At 65.9% G+C, this 21,416-nt stretch overlaps 1 protein-coding gene across 5 annotated transcripts in view; it reads left to right on the top strand.

The window, feature by feature from the left end:
• The first annotated feature begins 757 nt into the window (after nt 1–757).
• CACNA1H (calcium voltage-gated channel subunit alpha1 H) overlaps nt 758–21,416 on the top strand; it is a 62,663-nt gene continuing 42,004 nt past the window's right edge. For 3 of the 5 annotated variants that reach the window (XM_087853906.1, XM_087853904.1, XM_087853916.1), the window contains exon 1: nt 1,277–1,599. In XM_087853906.1, coding sequence (XP_087710032.1) covers nt 1,292–1,599 — 308 coding nt within the window. In that variant the 5' untranslated portion in view covers nt 1,277–1,291. Of the gene's footprint in view, nt 992–1,205; nt 1,600–21,416 lie in introns of those variants that run through there. The other 2 variants (XM_087853911.1, XM_087853909.1) reach the window with 2 other exon arrangements.

The raw sequence follows: 21,416 nt of genomic DNA, 5'->3' as shown, positions 1-21,416 counted from the left end.
GGGGCTTGCCTCAGGGCCCGGCCCGTTCCCCAGGCCCTCACAGGTCTCCACCCGGGAGGGGTGGCCACGGGACAAGTTCGCAGAAACTGCCTCATGTACGTATGTGTGTGCGCGCGCGCTTGTGCTGGGGGAGATGCGGATGCAGGCGCACCCAGAATCCCACCCACGGACACAGCAGCACATCACACGGGCACGGTCACACCCAAAACACACACGCGGAGGGGGAGGGGCACGCAGCCTCGCAGTCACGGCCGCGACCGCCCACGCCCGCCCAGCCCCGCCCCCTCGGCGACCCCGGCCCGCGTCGCCCGGGGTGTAGGAGCGGTGCGCGGCGGCGGCGGCGGCAGCGGGGAGGGGGAGGGGAGAGCCCGCCTCCGCCGCTCGGGCCGCCCCCGCAGCTGGGGGCGGGGAGCACGTTGGCGCCGCTCCCCGCCCCCCACCCCCCCGCCGAGCCTCTCCGTGCGCGCCCCCTGGCGCCCAGCGCTCCCGGAGAGGGGGTTGGGGGCGCGGTGGGTCCAGCTCTGGCCCTCCACCGCCCGACCCTGGGAACCTGCGGGCGCCCCCCGCGATGGGGGAGGGTCGCCCGCGCGCGTGCCTTGGGGCGGGGGCGGCCCCTCCCTCTCGGCGCCCCTGCGGCCCCGCCCCCGCGCCGGCCCCGCCCCCGCCCTCCGCGGCTCACTCCGAAGTTTCCTGCGCCGGGCGCGGACACGCTCCGGGCTTGCTCGCAGCCCCGCGCCCCCGCCCCCGCCCCGCGCCCCCCGGCCCCGCGCCCCGCGCTCCCGGCTTGTCCGCCCAGCGGTCCCTCTCCGCGCCGGGGCCGCCACCGTCGCCGCCGGGCCAGCCGGAGCGGGAGCCGAAGCCGGGGGGCCGGGGCTGGGGGCTCGGGGCCGGGGGCGGCGCGCTCCAGCCGGGGCCGAGCGCCTTGCTGGATCCACGGTGACCGCGCCGCCCGGGCGATGCCCGCGGGGACGCCGCCGGAAGCCGGAGCGAGGTGAGACACGGCGGGGACGCGCGCCCCACTGCGCGGCGGGACCCTCTTCAACTTAGCGGAGTCGGCGAGGGGGGCTCCTGGGGCCCCCGCCCAGGAGGTGGGGGAGGGGCGGCCCAGCCCTCGCCGGAGGGAGGGGGCGGGCGGGGGCGGGGGGCGCATTTGTCTCTAATGAGGGAAGACAAAGACATCCCGGCGACCGCGGCTGTTCCCGCAGCTCCGCTGTGCCCGAGGCGGGCGAAGGGTGTCGTTCCCGTGTCCCGGTCACCGTCTGTCACCCCGCAGGTGCTGCCCGCTGCCACCATGACCGAGGGCACGCAGGCGGCCGACGAGGTCCGAGTGCCCCTGGGCGCTCCGGCCCCGGGCCCGGCGGCGGCCGCGGCGGCGGCAGGGGCGGCCCCGGCGAGCCCCGGGGTGCCGGGGCGGGAGGCGGAGCCGGGGTCCGGGCCCGGCGCGTCGCCCCCCGAGAGCCCGGCAGCCGAGCGCGGCGCGGAGCTGGGCGCCGACGAGGAGCAGCCCGTCCCGTACCCGGCGCTGGCGGCCACGGTCTTCTTCTGCCTCGGGCAGACCACGCGGCCGCGCAGCTGGTGTCTCCGGCTGGTGTGTAACCCATATCCTTCTAGGGCCGCCGGGCTGCGGCGACGCGGGACGTGGGGGTCCAGCGCGCGGGACCTCCTCCGCGTGGCCCCCGCGAGACGGGACTCGTTGGACCCGGAGCGGGCTGGGCGCGCGGGGAGTGTAGGGCAGGGGAGTGACGGCAGCGGGGGTTTCGCTCCATACGCAGACGGAGCGTCCCGGGTCCCGAGCTAGCTCGGGATGGGAGAGGGTGGGAGAGAAGCGGCGAGGCCACCACGAGCTTGGAGGGGAAGAGGGGTCGGCAGGACGGGAAGTCGGACTCCCTGTACTCCCTTGGGTGGCGGTCAGGACGGGAGTGCTGCCCCCTGGGTTAATAGAATGCCAGCCAGAGGCGGGACCCTCGCTGGGGAGGGGGAGGCCGGAAGGAAGTAGTGTAAGGGGAGCAAAGTTTTCAGCCTGTGCTGTGCGCCTCGGAGCGTCGCGGGAGACCCGTGGGGCCGGGAGGCGGTGCGAGTTTGCCGGTCCTTCTCCACGGAGACATGCCGTGACGTTGGTTGTGAACTCGGCTCTCCAGGCTGAACTCGGTGCTGGGGCTGATTTAAGTCATGCGCAGCTGGGGGTGGGGGGCAGGGACGCAGCTGGCTCTGTGCTCTCGAGTCCCTTCCCCGAGGGCTTTTCCTCGCCTTGGAGGATGGGGCCCCCTCTCTCCTTTTAGCCAGAGTGGTGTTGGGTCGGCCCGGGGGGGCACTTCTGGGAAGCAGACGGCAGGTTTCTTGGTCCCCTAGCAGATGGTGTTTGGGGGCTGTCCCCGTGGGCCCTACTTGGCCCTGCGTCCTGTCCTGAGTCCTGCCTTGAGTCCTGCCTTGATGGTTCTTTTTGCTGGAGGGGGGAACTGTTTTTCTGGCGGAGGGCCTGTGGGTGCCCTGCCTCCAGCTCCTTGCTGTGGAGGGATTGGACATCCTCGACAGATGGGGGCAGCGGGGTGGGGGGTGTGGCTGTGTGGAGGGGGTTGACTGAGGTGGGGACCTGCAAGTAAACTTTATTTGTCAGAATGGGGACAGAGGCTAAACCAGCAATGTGTGTGTATATTTTTCCTACCTTGTGTGTTTAACTGTATAAATATTAAATGTAAAAAAGGGATCTGTACCAGGAAAAGTAATAAAACCCATGCTGCTTTTTGTTTCCAAATCCAAACATCGGCTGAGTCCGGTTCCCCTCTTGGTTGTGAAGAAGGGGGTCACGGTTGCAGCCCAAGGGCCAGTTCCAGGCCTGGCAGTGGCTGCCTCCGTCCTGCACCCCCGGCAGCCCGGGGTGGGGGAGCAACCCTAGGTGTCGGGGCTTGGCCTACAGGGCGCCTGTAGGTTTGTCCCCTCTCTGGAACTCTGGCCTGGAGGTGGCCTGGCCACCTCGTGTTGGCAGGAAGGTGGTGTGGTTGGGTGGCGTGGCGGGTGACAGGGCTGTGCCTGTCTGAGGGCCCTGGGCTGGGATGGGGCTGGCGGCCGGCTTTGTCTGCGTGTTCGGCATTTCCAGGCGTGTGCAGAGACCAGATAGGGAAAGAGTCAAATGGGGCCTGCACTTTGTCTCTTGTGACAGCCCCCGTGTCTGGCTGCTCCGTCCCCTGGAGGCTGAGAGAGTCTTGCAGCCTGACCCAGGGGTGCTGGGTACTTCGGGCACTTTGGGCGGGCTGTGTCCCTAAGGATGCCCAACAGGCGCGCGTGCGTGTGGGTGTGTAGGGGACTGGGGGCAGGGGTGCCTCACGCAGGTAGGGTGAAGCCCAGAGGGACTTGGGGGATGGGGCCTGCAGGACCCTGTGCTGGTGTCCTCGTGACTCAAAGAGGAGGACACCCTGTGGCTCTGAGACCTGGAGGGCCACCGCGCTGGAGGCCGAGGGCACTGGCAGGGTGGTGGAGGGGCTCGGGTCCCTGGATCAGTTGACTCTTGTTCTGTGGACATTCTGCATCTGTCACGCAGGGTGAGCACGTCACGGCCTTCGGCCTTGTGGGGACGGCTGCTGACCTCCGGCAGACGCCAGGCTGGGGCTGGGGGGGGTGTGTGTCGGCTCTGGGGCGAACCTAAAATAAGCTGGAGTGCCCGGACAGGTGGGTACTGGTTCCCCCCGCAGAGCCTGTGGGGCCTCAGCACAGCTCTCCAGAGCACTCTAGGTTCCTGGGGGTCAGCAGGCTGGCCTCGGGCGCACAGAGGGTGCCCCGGCTCCCTGTCCGCCCTGTCCTTGCTTGGAGTCTCTCCTGCTGCAGAGGATGGAGTCAGAGAGCGGAGTGGAACCCTCGCTCCCCACAGGCTGGCAGAATCCCAGCTGATGTCCCGGACCCCGCCCGCCGGGATTCGGTCAGAGACTGGAATGCGGGAAGGGGCCTTCCCTAAGCCCCCGATCTCTTGGGAGCCCCCAGTGGATGACCCCAGTACGGACCATCCCACCTGGTCTGCGTCGGCTTTAAGGGGGACTCCGACGCTCAGCAGAGGAGCCTACAAGGGCAGCCCTGCGTCCTTATTGATTGACTTTGCTTTTTGGAAATACAACCGTGCTGGAACTTTTGGGGCAAGCGCTGTTTCTCCTACACAGGATTATTTATAGAGGAAGGTGGGTGGGATCTGTGTGTTGTAGCCTGCGTGGCTGGGTTATGTTCTGCCCGGGCTCCCCCAGGGTTCCTGACTCCCCGCCCGCCTGCCACGCAGCTGCCGCGCGTCCTAGCACCCAGGCCGGGCGGGGCCTCCAGGGACGCTCACTGCTTGGGAAGGGGGGCCCGGGGGAGGCCGGCTGCCGCCCAGCAAGGCTGTTACGGGACCAGGAGGTGGCCGAGGAGGCACTTGGGGGCTCAGGGGTGGCATGCGCCTTGAGCTGCCTCCCAGGGGCCGGTACCGGGTGCACCTCAGCGTGGGGCTCGGAGAAGCCAAAGGACACAGCAAGGTCACGCGGCTGCTGGAGGGCAGAGCTGGATGAGCCCAGTCTGACTCGGAGGCCCCTGTGTTGGGCAGGGGCGCAAGGCTGGACACGGCCAAGCTTTGAAAGGCGTCTCAGGAAAGCTGTTTCAGGCCGTCCAGCTGCCACCAGCATGCGCGGCTCGCAGAGGCTGTGGGTGTCCTGGGGAGGACACTGGGGGCATTGACTTAGAACAGAGCCGGCCCCTCCGGCCACCCTGCAGCCCACTCTGCCCCTGCAGACCGGATTGGAACAGGACAGTTACGAGCTGTCCTCACCTTCCTGACCTTGTGGCCGTGATCCCCTGTGTATTTGCCTCACGCACAGGGTTTCCTTCGTGGGCTCTGGGGACACAGGCCTGGGGGTGCTTCCCTTCCACGCCCCTCTTCATCCCAGCACCTTGTTCCTGGACCCGCGCCCCTGTCCTCTTGGCACCTACATGTCTGTTTGCGTGGACTTGGAATCCCCAGGCCGGCCCCTCGGGGGGAGTTCTTGAGGGGTTCTCAGGCAGGCACTGGACAGGCCTGGGCCTGGGGTGGGCTGATGGGAAGGCCGTCCTGTCCCTGGTAGAACTCAGGGACGTGGAGGCAGAAGTGGCATGCCCAGAGTGGGGGGCCTCACCTCTGTGTGCTGACCTGGGCATGGTGAGCTTGCGCGGGCCCTGGGCTCCCCACCTTGCAGGCCAGCGCTCCCAGCGGCTCCCCGACTTTCTCTGGTAGAAGGAGGAAGGAGGGACCGCGAGCGGTCTGTGTGTCTGGACTCCACCGCGGTTCCCTCACGTTCATGCTGAGCCCCGACTGTGTGCCTGGCTGGGATGGGCCTGTTCCTGCTGCCTGGGGCTGGCGTGAGCAGAGCCGGGGTGTGGCATGGGGGCTTCACAGGGATGGGCTTTTGCCCCCGAGAGTTGGGGAGGGCAGCGGGGTGGGGCGGGTCTCAGAGTACCTGTCAGAGGCAGGGTTGGGGGAACCCTGTTCTTAGTGTGGCTCCCTCGGGAGGGCTTGGGGAGGGGCGCCTGGACGTGGGCATGACCTCCCATTGGCCCCTGAGTGACAGCTGGGCTACAGGGTGTCCTCTCCTGGGGTTTTTGGGCTGCTAAGGAGGGCTTCCTGGAGGAAGTGAGGTTGGACTGGGCTGTGTGGATGGGTAGGAGTGGGTAGTAGAAAAGGAATAGGGAGGTTTTTAGGGAGTTTTATGGGTTTCCGCTTCCCACAAGGAGGCAGAAAGGTTTGATCGTCGGGGATCCTAGTCTGAGGAAGGGTCCAGATCTGTGGCAATGTCTGTGGAAGGGGAATTAGCCGCATCGAGGTTTGTCTGCGGAGGGAGGGACCTTGCTTCCTGCGACCTGGGTCTCTGTTGCTTCCTTGGGACTCCCCAGGAGGGGTCGTGGCCAAGTCCTTGTTCTGTCTGCAGTGGCCTAGACTTCCGGGCTTGCCCTGTGCCCCCACCCAGGCACCTGTGGGTCCCTGAGCTGGGCACACAGTTGGTGTGCTTGAGCTTACTGGCAGCCTCACTAGTTGGCAGAGGCCGGGAAGCACTGATTAAGTGCTCTGTACGTGTGCCACGGGGAGGCCAAGTGTGGCCGCCACCCCCACGTCTGCAGCCCAGTTGGACCCTGGGGAGGGCCTGGGGGTGTGGGGGGTTGGGAGGAGCGGTGCAGAGCCAGGCGGGGGCTCCTGTGAACACTCACTGCAAGGCGTCTTCACTCAACAAACCTTTTCTGGGCTGAGCTGTGTGCTGGTCCTTGCGTCGGGCCCGCTGGGGTTCTCCAGCAGGACTCAGGGAGCTCCCGCCGCACGCTCGGCGTGTCCAGCCGTCGGCCCTTCTGCCGCAGAGCAGTGGTGGCGCTGGGATGGAGGCTGTTGGGTGCTGGGGGCCAGGGAGGTTCCAGTGGCTGAGTGGACTGAGTGGACACAGACCGGTGGGGGGAGGGTATGGGGCACAAGTGTCTTCCGTAGGGGATTGGCACAAGCAAAGGTTCTGAGGCAGGTGGAACATGTCCGTGAGCCTGGAGCTGTTTGGGGTTTGCTGTGAGGTAAAGGCAGGGAGGCCAGGAAAGGCTGTGAGCATGGTGGGCTGGAGAGGGGCTAGCTTGGATCTCAGCGAACAGCTCTGCCCCCAGCAGGGGTTGGGCTCACTCCTTGAGGGAGGGGCGGTGTGGGCATCAGGCTCAGGGAAAAATCGAGGGGAGGTAGGGAGAGAAGAGCAGGTGGAGGGTGCCGCAGGGGCAGAGGCTGGGCAACGGGAAGGTGCTGGCGCTGTCCTGCCATGCCCGCGATGCCCAGGGTGAGCCTGGTGCCAGCCCTTCGGAGGAAGCTCTCAGACCCTGTGGGTGTCCCATCCTCCCTGGCTTGGCGGAGCCTCAGAGGGGTCCAGGGAGCTCCCTGCGCTGCAGCGGGCCAGACAGCCGCCTCCCAGAGCGCCTGGCAGGACTCCTCGTCCGGGGTCAGGATGTGGAGGAATGCGGGGGATGGGCCGGCCCATCAGACATCCCAGAGAGGAGCACAAGGCTGCCGTGCTCGCCCCCACGCGCCCCTGCTTGCCCTGCTTGCCAGACTCTCCGAGGCCCGACCTCGGCCCCAGGCCGTCAAGGTCAGGCAGGAAATGTCATCTGTGTGCTTGCAGCGTCCTCGCATCCCGCCCCCGTCCACCCGGAGGCCTGGTCAGGAACGTGCTTTTCTCTTTGTCCTGCCAAGTGGGTGTTTCAGCGAGGGTCGCGGAGGACCCGCTTACTCTCTTTCGTCAGTGGTGGGTTTTGATACGACCGGGAACAGCCCTGAGTCACGTGGGCCCAGGTTGAATTTCCAGCAAGTAGAGGTAGGGAGTGGAGTCAGACGACAGCCCCGCATCGTGATTTAGGGCCTGGATTCCCTGGTCTGGATTCCCAGACAGGATGGGGTGCAGAGGCAAACGGCCCAGCCCTTGAGGGTTGGCAGCCGGTCCGGGCACCGTCCCCAGAGCACCGTGCCTGCCGCGGACGACAGATGGGGCCCCTCTGCTGCGCTGTCTCCGCCGAGTGAGTAGCAGCTTCTCGTTCTGCGCACGGGGCCCCCCGGAACAGACGCACGCGTGCAGGGGAGGCGAGGATGTGCTCCCCAGGCCCTCTGCTGCAGGGCGGAGCGGTCAGGGCCTGGAGTTGTGATTAGTGGGACCTGTGATGAGTGCGCGACATCAGAGCATGGCAGGGTGGGGCGGGGATGCTGCCACCTCTGTGCTCACCAGCAGCTGGGAGCCTTGTGATGTGAGCTGTCTGCGTCTCTGTCCCGGAGCAGCTCCTGGCTGTGGGAGGATTTCAGAGGCTCTGGGAGCACCCCGTGTTCTTTGGTGTGATGCAAGTCCGTGTCCCAGGTGTCCCATTGCAGCCCCCCACCCTCGTTCTTCAGTCTCAACCATGGTCTTTCTCAGCTGAAATCGAGGGCAGAAAGAGGACCTCAGAATCCCCCTCCCCAGGCTCCTGAAGTCTGGGTACTGCCCAGGGTGAGCCTGGTGGCCCCCTGCTGCCCCCAGGTCCAGACTAGGACAGGTGTGTCCAGTCCTGCCTGCTGTCTCGCTCACATTGGGTGGCCCCAGCGAAGCCCCCACGTTGGCTATCCATACTGCTTATGCAGAAGAAGGAGCTGACATTGCTAAGAGCACTTGGCCCGCGAGGGGCAGGTGTGGGTGGGCCGGGCGGTCATGCTCGGGGATGCTCAGGGACCAGTAGCTCTCTGGGCTGCTCAGAGCCCGGGACAAGTGGGTCCTCCTGAGTGGGCGCCATCCCCCGTTTTGCTGGAGCTGTGTGAAGCCAGACTGTGGCATGGGTGCAGAGATGTGCTTGGCCAGTGGTGGCCAGCCTGCTTGGTCCCTCTGTCCTCTGTTCTGGGCTCTGCCGGTGCCCCCCCACCAGTTTAGGGGAGGTCAGAGCACTGGACAGTGGGGACATCGGTGTGGAGGGCCCTCAGTGGCCTCCAGTGGGACCCAGTGTCTCAGCTCCTTGCTGGCCTGAGGGCCGTGGGGCGGAAAGGCTGGAGAACGACAATGTTTCTGCAGGGGGTGTGGCCCGACGTCAGTGCCCCCTCACCCCAGGAGGGCCCCAGAGCCTTCCAGGATTCCTTGGTTGTTCCTGGCACCCCTTTCTGCAGCCCAGTGGTGGCCCCGCACCTGCTTCGATTTTCCCTCGTGTGGTCCCGATTGTCCTTCTGGTCACTGATAGCGTGGGGTTCACTGGGGGCCTTGATCAGCGGGTGAAGGGCCCAGTCCAGTGCGTGGTTGGCCGGGGAGAGGGTTCCAAAGACCCCTGCGCTTGTCCTCCATCCCGTCCCCAGCTCTTGAGAGCACGCAGGCGTCCCCTTGGTCCCCAGCCCTGGCCTGCATGTGAGGTGTGCAGTCTTGGACACATGACGGAGAGGGGGAGAGGCTGAGGGGGCTGTGTTTTAGGAGGAGAGCAGAGTTGTCGGGCTGGACTGGAGGTGTGTCCCTGAAGTCCCAGGCGGCGAGGCAGGGATGGTTTCTGAGCTTCCAGCGGGGGGAGCCCGTCCCTGGGTCAGAGGCTGGGGCCACTTAGGTCCCCACCCTGAAGCTGGGCCGTGGTGGACAAGGACATGTCCTAGGGTTGTGTTTCCCGATCTGTCCTATCTGTCTGTGGGCCGCTGGGTTCCAGCAGGCCCCCATTTCCACTCGACCGCCACCCACTGGAGCAGTGGCATGGGGGTCTCGGCCACGGGGGAGGCTGGGGAGCTGGGGACCACCAGCTGGACCGTGGACAGAGTGCCGCGTATTCCCTGGGAGGATGCCCGCAGAGCTGGGCTGGAGGGCCCAGGCTTGCCGGGGGTGGTTAGGGTTAGGGCCTTCCCTGATGGCCTTAGGGTGGTGCCCGTGGGAGCAAGTCCCCCGGGTTCTCAGGTGGGTGTTCCTGGCACCAGGCCTGAGGCCACGCCCCACACTGCCCCCTTAGCACCCCAGGGGCGACCTGTGAACCCCTCCAGCCCCCCGGGCGGCCCAGAGGGTCTGGAGCTAGCTGCCCCCAGCTGCGTGGCTTTTGGGTGACCTTCGTGGGTTTGGTTATGGGGCATCGTCTGGGCTCTGGCCTCGCGCTGGCCTGGGACAGGGGTCCTTCCTGTCCCCAGGGAGCCGATGGAGGGGGCGAAGAGAAGCAGAAGCGCGAAGGTGGCGACGTTGGGGGCCTGGCAGAGGCGGTGCCCTGCTCTATGCCAGGGCATTTTGGGGTGGACCGGGTCAGTACTGACGGGTCGCCATGCCTGGGGGTGGCTCTGGGGGTGTGCACATCGTCCACACCAGTTGGCACGTGTGAGCCGACGTATTGGTGTGAATGGTATCCCCCAAGTTCACGTCTACCAGGAACCCCAGAACGTGATTTCTGTGGGAGCCGTATTTTTGTGGATATAGCCAGGTGAGACGGGGTCACCTGGGGGTGTTGGCACAGTGCCCATGTGCTCGGGAGAAGGGGAGAGACAGGTTCAGACCACGCGGAGTGTCATGGGAAGGTGGAGGCGCTTGTTGGGGTGATGGGTCCGCGGATGCCCGGGCTTTCCTGCAGCCACCAGAACTTGGGGGGCCCAGAAGGAGCCAGCGTGCTGATACCTCCAGGCTGACGTCCCCCTGCCCCAGCTCGCACACCCCGGGTGCGCCCTCCGCTGTCCTCCCGAGGGAGACGGAGGAGGTGTGGGATGTCCGAACGGGAGGGAGCCCTTTTTTAGGATGAATCACTCTCAGCTGTGCCGTGTCAGGCTCTCCGACAGGGAGCCTCCCGGGGAGAGGGAAAACCGACCATGAAATCAGTCATTCTGAGCAGTTTGGGGTGGACCGAGTGTGTGCCCCTCAAGTCCCAGGCGGCGAGGCAGGGGTGGGCTCTGAGCCTGGGGTGCTCCTCCTGCTCGAGACCCTGTCAGGGTGTCAGAGGATGGGCTCCGCTGTGAGGAGGGGCAGGGACCGCTCCTGTCTCTGTGCCTGCATCCCCTGGGCTTCCTGGGGGGCTGTCGGCTTGGAGGGGTTCCGCAGGGATGTCAGCTCTGCAGGTGTCGTTCAGTTGGACTGGCCTATCCCCCCAGGACAGGGCCCACCGAGACCCCTCTGGGAGTCTGAGGCCCTTGCTCTGCCGGTGTTCCCCACCCCCCATGCTTCCCTACAGCCCCAGGGGGGTACAGGTAGGGTGTCAGGGCCGCAGACGGAGCCCCGGGTCAAGCCCGGCCTGGCTGGCTTTCTGCAGGGGCAGGGAGGACATCTGATGGGGCTGGATTCCCAGCTGGGGACCCCCCCCCTCATGGCAGCAGAGACTCTGGGGGCCGGCCCTGTTCTCCTCTGAGAAGCCACGGAGAAGCAGGGGTGGCCGGAGAAGAGATTATCTCCAGTCTGAGATGGGGTCCCTGAGGGCCCTTCTCTGACCCCAGAACCTAGCCCTTCATCCTTGGGTGAGGAGGGTGTGCTGCCTTCCCGGTGACCCCCAGCTTCCTGGGGCCTTGTTCGGGGTGCCGCGGCAGGGCTTGGCTGTGTGGTGGGGGCGGGGGGGGGGGTAGACGAGACCCAGGCCCTGCTGGGGCCAGGGCATGAAGGCCCAGGATGGTTGCTCCCAGGCTGTGGGGGTGACTGTGGGCATAGGGGTGGGCAGATGGGGGTGGGCCCCGGGTTGCCGTGGGAAGGGTGGTGGGCACAGCGACCTGGCATGGAGGGCATCGGGTGGTGGGGCTGGAAGGGGGCCCCTGGCGTCTGTGTGGCCTGGGAGTGTCCTGTGCTGTCTGCAGGCCCAACCCCCCGCAGAGACGGAGCCTGTGCCTAAAGGCACAGAGGGCGTCCCCTGGGCCAGGTGGGGGCCACGCGGCACCGTCCGCCCGCTGTGTCCCTTTGTCTTTGCATCGGCCGCCAGCCGGCCGCAGTCTGATGAGTCAGCCTGCATTAGCGCCTCGTGGATGCGGACGAGGACGCGGCCTGGGCTGCTGGCAGGGCAGCCGTGCAGCTCTGGCCACGGGATGGCCCGCCGTGTCTGGCACGCATGTGATGTGCCGTTGGGTGTGGCAGGCCCAGCTCTTGAAGTTCTGAACTAGCGGGAGTTCCCTGCAGGTGCCTGTTGCGGAGATCTGGTTTGGGGGCATTCGGTACCTGAAGGACACCTCACACGGGGCGCACAGCCCAGCCGTCAGGAGGCAAGAGGGGGCTGCTGGGCGGGGGGCACAGGGGAAGGTGCTGGCAGACGGAATATGGGGGAGAGTCAGGGTGGGGCGGACACTGGCCGAGTGTGGGGGGATGGGCTCAGGATGGGGCCGCCCCCTGGGAACTCTCTGCCTGGCCCCCCTTACCCATGATTGCTTGGGGGCTGGGGGCCCATGCCACGGTCCCCAGGAACGCTGTAGAAGTCAGAATCAGCACTGGAGACAAGGCCACCGGGCGGGCTTGGGGCACAGAGCTCACAGACCCAAAGCCACAGACCACAGTGTTAACGTTTTAGGACGGGGCATTCCTGACACTTAAGGTTCGAGAGCTTGCTTTTTATTTTTTTTAATCTACCATGAAATGGGGTTCGCTTGGTTAAGGAGGGGGATGCGGACCATGGGAGCTTGGGGCAGAGGCAGGGTGGGCCCGGGGGAGGGGGCATGGGGGCATAGAGGAGGGGTGTCTAGGCTTTGGGGGTTTGGAGGGCCCAGGCTGACCCTTGAGCACACCCGGGGGGCCTCCATCCCTGCACACACCCTGTCCTGGCGTGCAGAGTCCAGCGATCTGCCGGCCTCCTGCCCCGCGACGTTCCTTTCTCTTCCTCTGGGGCTGGACCCGTCGCCCACCTGCTCAGTGTGACTGAGCAGCCCCCGGTTTGCAGCTCCGAATTGGGTCATGAGCTGTCCCGGGGCATGAATGGCAGTACGTGGGCAGAGTGTGACGGGCCCGCTGCCCACGGATGGTGAGTCTCTACGTTCTCCGCTCCGGAGCCGACTCCCAGATGGGCAGCACCCGGAGAAGCGTCCTGTCTGCCAGCTCAGACCCGGCAACCACCACGCACCAGCAGGGATTTCCTGTATTCTCCCGTTTTCTTGGGGGGCGCCAGGACCAGGCAAAGGGCAGACCGCCCCGCGTGGCCACGAGGGAGCTGGGGGTCCCTGCCGTTCAGGGAGGCCGTGGCTGGGCTCTGGGTCACGTTCCTGCCCGTGGCAGGCGGGCGCGCCCTGCGGGTTAGATGCGTTTCCTCTGACTGTGGGGCTGAGGAACAGAGGTGAGGAGTCGCCCATTCACCATGGGGAGCCCCTGCCTTGGTGTCAGCCCTGGGGGCACTCAGCACCTGAGTTCCATGTCCCGCTGGGAAAGTGCGTCTCAGGGCAGGTCCCTGCGTGGCCTCTGGAGTTCTGAGCACTGACGCTTGTGGGTTCTGCCACAGATGTGTCCTCGCACGACTCACACGCAGGAGGCACACAATTCACTGGTCTTAATGTCCCCACGGAGCTGTGCAGCCCTCAACATCAATTTTGGAACTTTCTCATCCCCCCGAGAGACCCCGGCCCCTCCCCCGGCCCCCCCATCTGCACTGAGTCCCTGGATTTGCCTCTTCTGGGCGTTGCATAGAGGTGGACTCCCTCACCACGTGGTTCCATGTCAGTGTCACGTCCACCAGCTGGGTCCACGTTGTAGCGCGTGTCCCGGCTTCGTTCCCCTTGGTGGCTGACCCGCCCCCCCGGTCCCATTGTGTGGACGGACCACGGTGTGTCTGTGAAAGCATTGGTGGGCTCTTGGGCTCTTTCCACCTTTGGGGTGCCGTGAGCAGCCCAGCCGTGCAGTTGTATGTAAGCTTTGTTTGGACCCGTGCTCGGTGCTCCTGGGTACGTACCCGAGAGCGGAATTGCTGTGTGGAATCGTGCGAGGACCTGCTAACGTGTTCTCTAAGGCGGCGTCTGCTTGTTAACCTCCAGCCCCGCCAAACTTGGGGTCTCTGAGCAGCTCTGTCGTACCGTCGGCAGTCGCCACAGAGGAGGCCACTGGCGAGCGTCAGGCACAACGCCCAGCCTGACACTGTGTGAGCAGGGCACCCTCTGCCTCTCTTCCTGCGGACACTTTAGGGCGTCCCCCGGGAGGTGGTCTTGGCAGCCCCCCCCTCCCAGGTTAGAGCGGCCCTTCTGATCTGGATCTCGCTGTGAGGGAGCGTGCAGGCGTGCCGGGGCCATCGGAACCCCGCGGCCTGCCAGGTGTCGTGTCCTGACTCCAGATGGGCACGGGTGGGGTGAGGCGCGTGCTGGCGTGGATCTCCGGGCGGGGTGATGCCGGGCGGCAGGTGGGTGTAACTGGCGTGTGTGTGCGTGTGCGTGTCCATCCGGCATCCATTCCTTCATCAGCTCTCTGGAGAATTTCAACACCCACACTTGGAATAAGAAGAAAATTATTAATGAGCTTGGAGCGGTTGCTATGGGAACCTGTTGCTAATGAATCTCTGGGGTTCCTTTTACCTTTGCGGAGCAGCGCTGCACTCCCAAAGACGACATGTTTCCCACTAATCAGGTTGCCATGGCAACGCCTGTCACTAATCCCCAGTCGGGCTCCTGGTTTCCTGGCCTGGCCCGACTTACATAAAGCAATTTAGCGAGCGTGAGGCTGCTCCCGGAGTGGAGACCCCTCGGCCCCCAGCCTCCCCAGACACCCATTTCCACGAGCAGCCTGCCATGCCCCCCTCCTCCACGGGCCACACGCGTGGTCCCGCAGCCACAGGAAACAGAGGCACCTGGAGCCCGTGCTGTTTGCTGGAAAGAGGAGCTGTGGAGGGTCTTTGCTGGGCTCAGCACACGTGCTGCACATGGCGGGCTGGCCCGTGGTGGGCACTCCGTAAATGCTGAGTGGGGGCGGGGAGCAGTGTGCCACTCAGGGCCAGCACCCAGGCCTCCGTATGGCCTAGGCCTGGCGGGGGGAGAACGTTCTAGAAGGAGTGTGGACACCTGTACCCTGAAAGGTGGATGAGACTTGTGTGGGGCCAGGGTGCATCCGGCAGCCCCCAGCCACCCCGACAGGCAGAGAGCACGTGTGGAATGCCTATGGTGACCATCCACGATGTCGGCGCGAGCCCACCCGGCACGGCCTGCTGTGACGTCAGCCTGACGCCAGGGGCTCCATGCGCTGGGCAACGGTGTGCGTGTCCTTGAGCCCCTCCTTGCTTCCTGCCCTTGCGTGTTCGTGCCCTAGCTTAGGCATCTGGAGCAAACGGCGCTGCTGTCGGTAATCTGGCCGTCTGCCCCGGGCCCAGCTCTAGGACAGGGCCAGCCGGGCAGGGAGGCTACTGACTTGGGTATTTGGGCGCTTTCAGCGGTCACTCTGCCTGAGTGGGTGCTCGGTGGGGAGGCAGGCGGCTCTGCGCAGTTGTCCCCTGTAGGAGCCGTGGTGGTGCAGGGAGGGCTTCCTGGAGGAGGCGGTCTCCACGCAGCTCTGGTAGGAACAGGGGTCTCCAGGAGGGCCGTGCCCAGTGTGTTTTGTGGGCCCTGATTCCCTTGTAAGCCCCCTCCCCTACTGCAGATGCACTCTAAGTGCAGCTCAGGGAGCGGCTGGGGACCCCTCTCCTGACTCCCTTGGTGTGGGGCTGCCTGGTCTCTGTGTTTGTGGGCTTGGGCTGCTGCGACAGAGGACCCCGGCCCACACGCTTTCAGCACGAACGTTTATGGTCTCCCAGTGGTGGACGTCGGTGTCTGAGACCCAGGTGTGGACGGGGCTGGCTCCTCCCTGTGTCCTCACGTGGTCGTTCCTCTGTGCCAGTCTGTGTCTCAGGGATCCTGGATTGGGCCTCATTTTATCTAAACGTCCTGTTGAAACACTTGTCTTCAAGCAGAGTCCCATCCTGAGGGTTTCAGCGTCGGGGGTCCTGGGGAAGGCTGCTCCCTGGTGCCTGCGTGGTCCTGGCGGGGTCCTGCCGTCAGCTCTGGGGCTCTCTGGCCTCCCGAGCCCTCTGGAGCACCGAGCAGGGTTCCCAGCCCACGTGGGCTCCTCCAGCCACACTCCCTCAGTCCAGCTTTTGCTACCCACCCTGTGGCCCCCCCAGGAACACCCCTGACCAGTGACCGTCTAAGCAGCGGGCCTGACGGGCTCACTGGGGCCGCCCTTGTTCTCACAGCCCCTGGCAGTAGACACAGCCTCTGTGTGGCCTTGCCCGGGGCTTCCTTCCAACGACAGTGCCCTTGCAGGGTCCTGCTGACCTTGGGGGAGAGGGGGAGTGGCCCTGTGGCCCGTGGTGCCCCCGCCCACCAGGCAGCATGTGGAGGTGAGCCCAGGCTGGGATCTCAGGTCCTGGAGAGGCCCTGCCTCTGGGGATGGTTCTGCCCAGGGCCCGAGGCCGATGGCTCAGGGGTGCTCCAGGCAGCAAGGAGGATGTGTAGAAGGTTCTAGGTAATTCTAGATGGCAGAGACGTCAGGGGGCCGCAGTCCTTGGGTTTTGCCAGGGGGTGGGGGCCAGAGAAGGGAGGGAGGTGGGCTGCTGGGTGGTGATCCTGGGTCGAAGTCTCCGCTCTCCACAGAGCTCCTCAGCCCGTGGTTACGTCTGGGTCTCCAGGTCCCGCCAGGCCTGGCTGGGACCTTTCTCAGGCTGGGCCGGCCAGGAGTCACGGGACGTCTGCTCTGAGAAGAGAGGAGGCTGGGGTCTTGTCCCAAGGGCAGTAATGGCCTGCAGAGCCCCGGCTGGAGGAGTGGGGTCCAGGAATGGCTCTGCTTTCTCGGCTGAGCGGCCAGTGGGCAGAGGGACAGGTGCTGGTGGGGCGTGGAGGCCTGGAAGCCTTGCGGACCCTGCCGGGCCTGCAGCACAACTCGGCCTTCGGGCGGCCCCTCCCTGGATTGACACCACGGGCTGAGGGCAGCCGTCGCATCAGAGGGTGCCCCCCAGGGGGCCCATGGCCACCCTGCCATTGTCACCCAGGGGCCCCTCCTGGTCACGCACTGCTGCCCCCCTCTCTGCCGTTGCCCAGCCTGATGTCTGCCCGGCCCATTAGCTGCCGCTGTGGTTCCAGCCCGGCTTCTCGAAGCACAACTGGTTTCCTTCCTGAAGGAACGTCAGCCTCAGCTTGCTCACGGAGACGTTGATCACACGCGGAAGAGGCTGGCCAGCCGTGACTCCTCTGTGGCTGGGTGTCTAAGTGGACAGTTGGTGAGAGGCCCTGTGAACGGGGTGTCTTCTGGGGCTCTAAGACCCTCCCAGCCTGAGGCAGCTGGGTGGTGTTTGGAGCCAGAGCCCTGGTGTCCACTCCGATCTTCGGGGTTCTGTGGGTCAGACCGCGTCCCTCTCACAGTCGTCGTGCTCATCGTGGCTGGGATTGACTCGTGTGGGGGGTGGGGGACAGCCCAAGAGGGATGGGGCCCCAGGGCTGCATGTCTGGCTGGTCCCCTGCATGGGGTGCTGGGAAGAGATTGGAGCAGACACCAGAGAGCAGCTCCTTCTCCCGGTCCTGGGGAGACTCAGGCAGTGGCTGTGTTGCGCAGGGGGCTCTGAGAGGGACCCGTCCTCTGGTGTAGCCTCACCGCCCCCCCCCCCCCGACTGTCCTCCCTGTTCCTGACATGCCACCTTCTCCCGCTTCTGCCTTGGCCCCAAGTCTTTGCCCAGGTCCACCCCTGTGAAGGTGGCATCCCCTGGACTAGCTCCAGTGACCCTCCCCTGTGCCGAGGCCCAGCCACTGATCCCTGGCAGAGCAGACAGCCCCCAGCCCTGGACCAGGCGTCTGGAATTCTGGATGAGCCCCTCCGTTCTGCTGACTGATGCCTGGAATTCCGCCACAGAGCTCCCTCTGTCCCAGAGCTGCACCCTGTTCCAGGCAGGACCCCTGCAGGTCCCACGGGGAGCAGGGTGGGCAGGAAGCCTCGGCGGGGGGGAGCCCTGGACTGGAGCTCAGGGAGGAAGGGGCTCCCCGCAACCCGTCCCAGGCAGTGCCCGAGGGTGGGAGTCTTTGCCCCATGTCCACCCGGGCCTCCTCTGGGCAGGGAGTGGGGGCAGTCGGGAGGGTGTGCGTTCCCAGGGCTCTACCCTCCATAGATGGCTTTGGGGCTCCCCACGCCTGCTGTGTGGCCCCCAGGACCTCGCGGGGGGGGGCAGCTGGAGGAGCCCCGCTGTGGGGCTCTGTACTCCCTCCTGTCTTCTTGGGGGCTGACCACAGGTCTAGGCAGGGCGGCTCGCCCACCGTGTGAGTGGGGGTGCGGGACCCCGTCCAGGCCCCTTCCCCTGTGCTTGGGAGATCCTGCGGAATCACGTTGGGAAGTTCGGGGCTCGTGGCAGCAGCAGGCGTGTTTCCTGCACGTTTGAAATACGGCCTGCCGGCTGGTGGGAACAAGGGATGTTTTAATTCCTAATTTAGACTGTTTATCTGCAGAGCTCTGGAGGCCAGGCGGGAAGAGACGGTGCCCCCCCCTCCGAGGGCGCCTCCCGCCTCCAGCTCACTCCAGCTGCCTGGTGGGCACCGGGAGGGGGGCCTTGCCTCGAGATCCAGCCCCCCAGCCAGCCCCCCGCCCCCCGTGTGTCTCTGTGTGGTCAGCCCGGTGCCACCTGCCCCCTAAGAGGGGAGACCCCTCCCCACACTCTCCGGCCTTTTCAGGGCCCGTGGCCCGCAGTCCAGGAGCAGGGCTGGGGGGGTGCGGGCTCGTGGGACCTGGGAGTTCTGAGGAATCTGGCAGCCAGGCTGCTCTGCTGTGGCCTGTGGTGAGGTTGGGAGTTTTACCGTAAGAGAGACAGGGAGGGCGGGGGTGGGGACCAGGTCATTAAAAGCGTCTAAACCGCTCCCCTGAGCAGAGCTCCCCCACGTCACCCACCCACGGCTGCCCTAGGATCAATGTCGCTCTTCAACTTTAATTAGGAAAGATGCGTTTCTTGAGACCCCGGCTGGCTTCCTGGTTGCCATGCCAACCGGGCTTGCACCCCTCCCGGTGCCCCCTCCTGGCACCTGTTCTGCAGGAGTGCTAGGCGGGCGGGGCTGAGGCAGACACCTCCCTCTCCTGTTTCCTGTGTGGGCCTGCCCCTCGGCTCCTTGCCTGTGGGGTGTCCCTGTCGTAACTCACAGCCCGAGGGCGTGGGGCTGAGGGGTCCCTCACAGCACTGTGACAACACCGCATGCCGTCGTTCTCGGCTGGGAAGCTGCATTTTGGGGTTAGGGAGACTGGCCCAAGCCCAGGGGCCAGCAGGCTGTGCTGCCCAGGTCCCCAAGTCCAGCTCTGCCCCCCACCCCCTGCCCCGGCCCTCCTCACCCCATCACCCCGACCCAGCTGTCGTGCTCCCAGCCCAGGCCTGTGTCACTCTGAGCCTCCCACCCACACTGGTTCACGCCCCCCCCATTCTCACACAGTGCACTCGGGGTGGGGGTCACCATGTTCCCCTGCGGCCCCTTCCTTGCGGATGCCTCCTGGGCAGCCCCACTCATTGGGGCTGGAGCCCCTGGAGGTCCGGAGACCTGCAGCCGTGGGGGGCCTCCCAGGGAGGTACGAAGGCCAGGCCAAAACCAAGATAGGGGGTGGTGACACTGTCCCTACAAAAGCCGGCCAGGCTGTGTGGGCCGGCCAGGCCTGCCTGAAGCTTTCCAGACCCCACGGCGACCCCCTTGCCTCAGCCCACCTGCTGGCTGCCGTCCCGAGGCCCAGCCTCCCCGGGGCCTCCGCCCCACATGGAGCCAGCAGCCATGTTGCAGACCCTCACACTCCTGAGCCTCAGCCTCATGGGAGCTTCCAGAAATGTGCAGGGGTGGCGGGGGAGTGTCAGGTTCCTTCAAAACGTGCATTCCGTGTCCGAGGGTGAACAGTCCTTGGGTTTCCTACAGAGCTCGGCGGCCCCAGGTTCTGCCTGCTTCCCGCCCTCCAAGCCCCTCTCCCACTAACATGTCCTGGCCCACATCCCCCCGGGGAAGCAGGCCCCGCGACAGGCGGAGGGAACCCCGAGACGTGGGCACAGCACGCGACCACATGCCCGCGCTCCTCAGAGCTCGGGGATTCCCTAATTATGGGATTTATTATGAAAGCGCCAGCTTCCTCCGTGCCGGCTTCCAACAGCCACGGAGACACACTGCGGCCCTCTGCCGGCAGCCAGCCCTTGAGGCAGGGACGGGGGTGGGCTGCAGGGTTCCTGCCCGTGGAGGGGGCATGGAGACCCCTTCGTGTGTGGGAGCACTCATCCGTGTGGCTGGAAGGGCCCAGAAACGCTTGTGTCCCTGGGCGTGTTGGAGGCATATCACAGCCCGTTGGTTCTGGAAGCCAGTCAGCACTCGGGGTGGGCCGTGTGGGGGCTGTGTGCCATCGGGGGGCATCCCTGGGCAACGGGGGACGTCCTTCGGCACACGGGAGCCCCCGGCTCGCAGTGACTTGCGCCCAGATGCTGGTGCGTGTTTGCTGGCGACCCTCAAGCCGCCGTGTCTGGCACCCTGGAGACGGGAGTCCCCAAGCGGCGGGGTCTGCAGACGGACTGGGCCCCAGGAGCTCGTCTTGCCGTTTATCCTGTTACAGTTGGAAACGGCAGAGCAGGATGTCGTCGGGTGGTAATCCGTTCAGAACAGTGACGAGCCCCTTACGCGTTCACGGGGCGCTTCTCCTGTGGGAACACAGAGGCCGAGGGAGACAGAAGCGTTTCGAGGTTTTGTGAGTCTCCACTGCCCGCTTCCACGGAGGAGTCGGACCCTTCCTGCCGCTGTGGGGTCAGGTCAGGAAGCCGGGGGAGGCCCCCTGGGGCGGGACGGACGTGAGGAGGACCCCGTCTGCCTGGAACAGCGGTGCTCACCTTCCCGGACCGCGCCTCCTGGGGCGGCCGCGATGGGTGGGTCCCCATCATCCAGAGGAAGGGCGTCCGCGTCCTTGAGAACACGAGCACGGAGTTCGCGGGGCCTGCCCGCCCGCCCCAGACTGGGCACTGAACGCCCTGTGTTCATCCTGTCAGTGAGCGGTCATGCTTGTGGGTCTGGAGGGGGTCACTCGGCTGCGCAGCCACCGCCCGGCCCTGCTTTGGGCCCCGTTCCTTCCTGGGGCATGCCCTCGGGGGGGACTGGACCACAGGACGCGGGAGTAGCACTCGTGGGCAGCTGGATGTGAATTTTGCTCCGTGTCAAACACCACTGTGTGCCTCCTTGGGTGGGGGGGCTGCTGGCACGCAGATCCCTCCACTGGGGGGCAGCTTGAGCCCCAGCCAGGCTGACCTCGGGGCGGGGGGAAGCCGTGCGTTGGCCAAGCTGGAGGAGGGAGGGACGAGGCCCTGAGCGCTGGGAGGGAAGACACTGCTCTGCCCAGGCCGCGAGGGTCCGGCGGTGCTTCTGGCCCCCACCCCTCAGGGTGCCCAGTGCCTCCAGCCCTTGCCCTGGGGAGGGGAGAGGCACCCCGTTGTTGGGTTAAAAAAAAATGGCTCAGATGATTCACAGAAGCCTTCCCTTTCCTGCCGGTTTCCAGGAACTCCACTCTGTCATAATGGATCGAGTTATTAGGGGATCAGCTCGGACTCGGGTGGCTGGAGGAGAGCCAGGCTCGGCCGGACAGCACGCCGCATGGCTGCGAGACTCCCCAGGGCCGGCCTGTGGTTGGGGCTGCTGGGCAGCGGGGCCGGCCGTCGGCTGTGTGGGGGGAGGCTGGGTCACAGGGCACCAGGGACACAGGTGCGTCCTTCCCAGGAGGCTTTACTGGGGGTGTGACTCCTGGAAGGTGAGACCCTACTGTGTACAGAAGACTGTGTCCACGGCCCCAGCCGGGGTGACGCCCTACTGTGTGTGTGATCCACTGAGTGAGGTCCCGCCGTGTACACAGACCCAAGCCCCACTCTAATTTGAGAGCCTACTGTGTGTGCACCGGCGTACCTACTAAGCAAAGTCTGCTGTGTGCAGGGTCTTCCTGAGGCTCTGTTCTTCCGTGAGGGTCGAGCAGGGTGTGCTCTCAGGAGGCCCCCAGTGTGGGGCAGGGGGTCCCACAGGACCTTGTCCTCACTGTCCAGTGCCGTGCAGGGGTGAGGAGTGGGGGCTGATGAACTCAGG

This window comes from Ursus americanus, chromosome 2 (genome assembly GCF_024610735.1).
Source record: "Ursus americanus isolate L20-20 chromosome 2, mUrsAme1.1.p, whole genome shotgun sequence".
NCBI classification, from domain to species: domain Eukaryota; kingdom Metazoa; phylum Chordata; class Mammalia; order Carnivora; family Ursidae; genus Ursus; species Ursus americanus.
The sequence above is the reverse complement of the archived record's forward strand: the minus strand, read 5'-3'. Positions and strand labels throughout refer to the sequence as shown.